Genomic DNA, 7411 nt, shown 5'->3' on the forward strand with positions numbered 1-7411 from the left:
AGGAGAGTAAGAGTTTTATGGCTGGCTGAGTTTTCAATAGTTATTGGAGGGTAAGCCAAGAATAACAATCTAAGCTAGGCTCTAGTTAAGTGGTGGTGAATGATTCTGACATTTCTCAAATCTCACCCAGGGTAGTCAGAGGTTAGCTGAAGTTTAAGAAACTGCTTCCCAATACAGGAGACACTTCAAGGAAACAAAGAGAACACAGACCCTTTTCAAACTCAAGGATATGCAAAAAACCTCCAACATTTCAATTTTTTTCAGTGAACTCTTCCATATCAGCCTCATAAAATTATACAAAACACTCTAAAGTAGGCCAATCAACTGTATAAAAATATTACGGTGATGTTGAGTATTAACCTGAAATAATTTTTTATTTTTTTCTTTTTAAACAGACGAAGAGTGAAGTACATTTTCATACTAAGGTTTTGAATATAAATCCATCTTGTCAGATCTTTTTATAAGAAAACCCCTGTAATATCACTCCTGTGTTGACTCAGATGAGCAATGTCAACCATCCACAAAAAAGGCATTTCAGCCTTTCCTTGAACAGTTCAAAAAGACAGGCAATCTAGAGCTTACCTATGCATAGTGTTTGTCTTATGGTTAAAAATTTTTATTTTACTCATAATTTCTCTGTGTTTAACTCCCAATTAGTTCCTGTTATCTCTTTCCTTAGCAAAAGCACCTTTTTTTACCTGCTGTTCTTTCCCCCCCACTAAATTATTTCTACATGGTAACTGAATTTGTTGTCAGCCATCTTTAAATGCTACTTATCACCTTTATTTCTCTCCAGTCCTCAAAATTATTTTAGGGCCTCTTCCTTCTGCTGTCTCTAAACTTGCCATAAGCCTAAAGAAACAAAAAAGACACCAGAACTAAACTGTGTTCTTTGGTATTAATCTCAGCAGTGCTGAATTCCAGAGAGGATCCAGCTCCATCCAAGGCAGAATTCCCCACTTTGAATTTTATAACAAAAATATGCAGCTATGCAAAGATTACTTTATTGTGGTCGAGCACAGCCAAGCCTCCAAATTCAACAAAATTGAGAGTATGTGACCACAACAAAAGAGAGGATGGGGAAGAGAGAACAAGCTTGGTATTAGCAGTTTAGATGTTTGCCATTGATTTTATTTTTCTCTGGAGCTATTAGGAGAACATATAATATGTTTAGCTGCCTTTTGGTGAAATATTAACAGCTGGAAACACAGGGAGTGAACCGCCATCTTGCAGCCAGTTGGCACTCAACGGTTCACCAGTGGTCCATGGAGTGAAATTTCAGAACCTCTGTTCTGTACAATTGCTGTTATATATTAGCTCTGTAGTCGTATGAGGTCTTTTCAGCAGAGAAGAGGCTATCTGATGCAATTCAACATCACAACTATAGTAAGGTGAATGAGAAAAAATTATAAATGCTGCTGCCTTATCCTAAGAGATCAGAGGTTTCAAGTCCTGTCAAATTTTGCAGTTGCCAGGGTAACAGGTTTGCATTTCTAATTGCCCCTGAGAGCCTGGGAGATTGTACAATATGCAATCATCTTCCACTATCTCCCTAAACCATCCAGTTCTGGATACACGCAACTGGTTTTATCTGTGAAATCAGTGGGACTTCCTGCCAAATATAGTAAGAATTTTTATGTCAAATGTCCCTGAGTAAAGTTAAGAACAAATGTTCAATTAAATTGTGCATTAAGTCCTTCTCTTTCGACATCAGTTGTAACCAAATGATTTGCCTTTCTCTTTATTAAAAAAATGCCAGAAGTTTTAGCATGCGTCCCCTGTGGGGGGGCTCAAACATTACGAGCTTTGTCTGCGTATTATGTTAATTGAATCTATCTCATCTTTATGAAATATACCACACACATCCAAGGATAGGTGCAATTAGCAATTTTAAATTTGCTTTTTTAAAAAAGAGAACAACATAAAGGAGGAAAGACTGCTGTGAAACTGCTACTAATGGAACAAAGGTGAGACTGCTAGAATGGGAAGATATCGTGAAAATTTATTTACCTACTTCTTTGAAGGCAGTTACCTTCATGTTTTTCCTCAAGAAACTTGCTGTCAATGAGGTTGTTACATCTGAACAAGCTTGAAAAAATCATGAACAGAGATAAGCTTCTCCCTTTTCACAGATTAAGTTCTTTTCTCTCTTTCTCTATTTTTTATTTTTTTTATTATTTTTTCTTCAAAAATAAGTTCAGATCATCTAAAACACTTCCAGAGAACTGAACTCTGGGAAGGGAACGTGTTGCCTTGCAGGTTTAATGCCACCCAGATCAGCCTGTACGTAAGCATGAAAGAGATCTGGCTGAACAGTCCGTCCACAGCTGTCACTCGCCAGGACACCAAAGCCTCATGTGACCACATCATCACTGATGGTAAAGTAGCATAATGAACAGATAAAGAAAAGACTTACCTTAAAAACAGGAAAGTTATAGACTACTCCTACATATCATTGAATTTCTGCAAACATAGCGCGTTATTGAGGACTTTAACAAATATTCTCCATAGACGTTTTCTCTCTTTGAACCTCTAATATTTATCTTCCTGTAAACGGGTAGCTGAGTGTTACAAAGGTCATCATAAACAAAAGGTTATATTCTGAAAAAAATTCACCTTTTGCCCGTTTTGTTTCTGCCAGCTTTAAAAAGTACAAATAATAAAAAGGGAATGGCTATCAGAGCAATGGGCACTTGTTGATACAAACTAAATTTCATATTCAAGCTGAAAAGTAAATGGTACAAAACATGAGATCCCATGAATCACCTTTAGGCTTTTGGGGAGGAAAAATAACAACAGGTGATTGAGCATCCAGTCAAAATAGCTTGAAACTGGAGTGCCAGTTTATAACAACTGAGTGCAGAGTGCAGTATAACAGCTTACTCATAAATGACCTACAAATCAAAACTTACCAGCAAAGAATAGCAGCTAATAGTTTGATATTTAAAGTACCTATCCAGACTAAAGTCCATCTCCAGATCTGCCACCCGTAACTAACTTATATATTCAACATTATTCTAGTTTCATTATTAAATAGTTCCTTTCTTCTTAATAAAAAAATCTCAAAAAAATTCATGCACAGAGGAAGGGGGAGGGGAAGTAAAACTGTTTAATACATTATTCATTAAAAATTACTCTAACAGCTTTCTATTCAGCCTAGTAGTATCTTTGCTTCAGGCAGAGATAACCTTCACCAAGTCTTTCCAAATTAGGTGTGATATAATACCTTCTGTGATATAGTCGATACAGTCCTGTACAGTACATGCAAATGGAAATAGCACAGTGCTACACAAGGTACTATATAAAAATCCAACATAAGGAAACAAGGCTAGAGCACTTATCTTCCAGGAACAGAGACTAATCTTTGGGGGAATTAGCTCAGGCCATTGCTGTCAGGGTGCTCTGCTGCTGAGTTACATCAGCGACAATAATTCATTTTTCAATGGCTGGAGACCTACACTGTAATTCCACACTAAAGTCTATCCTAAAATTTTTTAAGGAAGTTTCAATGTGTTGGCACTATATATATAGATGAGATCTAATCTTCATTAACTCTCAGGAGGTGTAACTGCAGGAGAGCATCAATGCTAAACCCTCAAAGCACTGGGTAGACTCACTACACATGTTCACTTAACTTGTCCAGGGCCCTGATCCCCCCACATATGTTGGTGTCTAACTTCAGAAAATTGAGGACACACCTCAGATGCTCAGGCCTTTCAGGGACAAGCTCTATCCCACTCCCATCAAGAGACAGCTCATGGTTACAAATGAACATTCAAAAAAAAAAAAAAACCTCTCTTTACTAAGGTGCTCAGAAAAGCCTCGTAAACCTTAACTACTTCTAGGTGAGATTGTGCAAGCTTATTAAAAAGAGACAGTACATGTTTGCAGTAGCAGGAGACATTAAAGAAGGGCTCAGGAAGGCCCTTCTAGTGTTATATTCAAAAACTTGCTATGGGCAAAAAGGAAAACCACCTCACACAAGGATGCAAGAATTTATTGCTACTCCAATTAAAATCAAGCAAAAGACATTACTAGACCTGTTAAAATGTCACCTGCACAACAATAGAAGTTGTTCAATTAAAGGAGAAAGAATTAATAATGCGACTAAAACTGTAATATATAGAGCATGCTACCTAATATCTGTCCCTGTTATTTGAGGTTTCTTCCCCCTCAGGGGTCACCACACATGGTTTCCTGGTGCTGCTAGCCATGCACGCCTCAGGGAAGAATTTGGGGTTGAGGTGTGGTGTTAGCACCCCATGCTCCTGCCAAGAGATCAGTGTCGATGGTTGCTGCTTCGGGGTTGACTTATGGTAATTTTGATTTTGTTGCCTGTCAAGATTATTCTCTCCTGATGATCAGCAATTTGATGTTATACTACAATTTTTGCTCACTGGAGGCTCTTTGCCACGTACGTATCACTCAACATTACCAGATATGCTGTAGGTAGGCATTAGATCACAACATTCAACGAAACAAGTCCAAATAACTGCAAGGATGAATGTTAGTGAACAAGACCCATCGTTAAGCAATAACCATGTAACCTTTTATTTCTGTTACTAGACTTTAGCTACACAACTGCTCTGCAACTAAGGCAAGCAAGAGGAGTCAAGAAACTTCCTCGGGCTAAAACAATGAAGCAACGTGGCATATGATCTCTCACTACCAATGATAACCCCATATATAATAGGCTACAAGGATACACAGCACGGTGCTACAGGCCTCTGGTTCATTTTGGCTGTCTAGATCTCAGCCTACAAGGCCTAGCGTCACCCTCCCTGGCAGTCCTGTACATGGATTTGGCCTCAGCAACAGGTCTGCGAAAGCCTGAAAGTCAGGGGTGTCTGTCACTACATTCTGACTAACAAAACCAAACTGCAGATTGCAAACAGCCTAACCCACCTAATTTTACATACAGTTTCTTATTCTAGGCATGCTAATGACAAAACAGTCTCTCCAATTTCAATAACGCTATTTTGACATTCTTACCTGACTCAGATACGGGAAGCCTGAGGATAACTTTATCACAAAATAGCAGATGGCAGTTAATGATGGGGATCAGACTCTGGCTTCAGGGTGAATAAAATATGGTATTTCCTAGCAGTGATTAATGAGGTAAAGTGCATCTAATTTGGAGATGCTGCAAACAAGAGTGGCTAAAATTCTAGCCTGACAGAAGGTAAGCACCACTGCAAGCAGTCTAGTCACTACCCCCAAAATTCCTTAAGGCCTGGGAAAAGGACCAGCCATTGTGTCTGGAGGGACCAAGACGACTATTTACTTATTTTTACATTTGGCCACATAACTGGCTGTGCATGCTCTCACCCCCTACAGTTACACATTTTACACATGTTGATGAGTGCATTAGTCTGTTTTGATTTATTGAAGGATGTGTAATTGCAAGCAGAAATGGTATTTTCAGCATTTACCTTCCAGCACTTAAACACTTAAGCCACAGAATTTCACAGCTTGCTCAGTATGTTAGCACTGTTTTCCAGTGAATGTGGATAATCAACAGAGAGCTGTTTTTAGAAACTTTTCTATGCCTGTGTTCCCTTTCAGAGAAGTATCTGAGAGGCATTCAGTCGAGCTTAACTTCAGAAAACTAAAAACTCAGAACTGAATCTAAGCTAATTATCTAGCTTTCCTTTGCAGTCAGTGTGAGTCAAGTCATCTGATTTATTTCAGGATAGGACAAACTGCCCTTTGGAGTGGCCAATTTCTTACTGTTGACTGTATTAGACTAGCTGCCCAGCTTATTGATGGCTATAGCTATGTATTTCCCAAAGAAATATATCCTACCACTGCAAAATGTTAGATCATTGCTCTCTGCATCCATTACCACCTGCTGCAATATGGGAAATCTCTATAGCGTTGTCTATATAGTTTGTGGAGAGACTTCAATGTACCATCTAACCTCTTGTGTTAATGTTGGCAACCAAGTGCAATACTCTTAATGATACTAGCTGCAATATTATCTACCTAGCTGGGAATCACAAGTGAAACAGACCCCAGTTCTGCTGCTGTAAATAATGGCTGCCCTGCCACTCAGCCAGTGGGAAGATAAAAAGGCAAGAAAACCTAAGCATTATCACAGCCAAACTAGACACAATTACATCCCAAGTACAAAAATAATCACAGCTAAGCTACAATTCAAGGGATGAAACAAACCAACATCAATGCTGTAAAAATAGATTGAAAAACATCTGAAATATTCGTAGCTCTTGAATTCCTTGAATATCTTGAGAGACCTCATGCCAGTTACCTCACTTAATCTCATACGTCCAATAATATGCTTGTCATCATACCTCCTCACTCTTCTGTTTGTATCCTTCATTAAAATAAACCAAAACAAAACACCACTACATTTTACTGCCCTTTTGTCAAAGAGTAGCCCAATGTCTTGTATTTGGGCAAGATTATCAGACAGGTAATGCTTTTCAAAAGACTTTGATTTTTTAGAATAGTGCTCTAGCATAAAGCAAAGCTCCTCTGGTGTTTCCCAAAAGTAGCAAAGGGTTACCTCATGCTTCTGCAGGGCTGACCCCAGAGTTTATCACAGCCCACTGAATAACCTTGTTGGGCCCTGCACTAACAGCAGTTTAAATAATCCACACCAATAGCTCACGCGTGGAACTCTCTGCCCCCTCCCCCCGTTTCTTTTTATTACATCAATATGCACAATTCTGATGGGAAAACATCCTCTTTCCATTATTAAGCTTTATGCATATTTACAGATGTATGTTTTTTAAAAGATAACAGCTATGGTCTGTGTTTACTTTCTAGAGAACTTCAAGACAAAATTCTCTGTTCCTATCTCTTTGGTTTTGAAACTGGAGATGCCCAGCAAAAACCCATCTGCTTCAAAGCCTTGCTTGGTGTCTCAGTACCAATGCCTGCAGCTGGTGATGGTATGTAGCTAACATGCTCCAATTTCTTCAGAACTTGCAATTATTTTGCTATCAGAGGGTTCCAAAGCTGGAGAACTGATGTCTTCATTTTATTCAACTATTTTTGTGAGATGGATACTGCTTTTGCTCCTCTTCATGGAATATGATGTAACTGTTAAGTATATTTTAAAACCTAGCAATGTTTCTTTGAATCCTCTTGCAGAAGCAGTATTTTCTGTATGTTTATTCCAATTTCTTTATAGGATACTTGTTATGCATGACTGATTAATAGGCCCCAAGCTATACTCAACCTGCTACCCAGAGCAAATAGTTCTTTCTGTTATCTGTGTCATTTGCTTTAAAATATCAAGCTGGTTTATAATTAAAGAGTCCCTTGAAGGTCTTGTTTCAATAAACAATAATTTCTTGCACTGTGTGAAGTTCTTGTGCTAATAAACAATTTAACAGCATATATTATTTTTCTTGTCTCCAGAACTAACCTTTCATGGAAGACCCAC

At 38.4% G+C, this 7411-nt stretch overlaps 1 protein-coding gene across 1 annotated transcript in view; it reads left to right on the plus strand.

Moving 5' to 3' along the window:
* Window positions 1-6880, plus strand: part of CDH13 (cadherin 13) — a 535620-nt gene extending 528740 nt beyond the window's left edge. The window contains exon 14 of the mRNA XM_059824681.1: window positions 6790-6880. Within this exon, the coding sequence (XP_059680664.1) occupies window positions 6790-6791 (2 nt within the window). The 3' untranslated portion in view covers window positions 6792-6880. The remainder of the gene's footprint in view (window positions 1-6789) is intronic.
* The last annotated feature ends 531 nt before the right edge of the window (window positions 6881-7411 follow it).

The sequence above is a fragment of the Gavia stellata genome, chromosome 15 (genome assembly GCF_030936135.1).
Source record: "Gavia stellata isolate bGavSte3 chromosome 15, bGavSte3.hap2, whole genome shotgun sequence".
Classification (NCBI taxonomy): domain Eukaryota; kingdom Metazoa; phylum Chordata; class Aves; order Gaviiformes; family Gaviidae; genus Gavia; species Gavia stellata.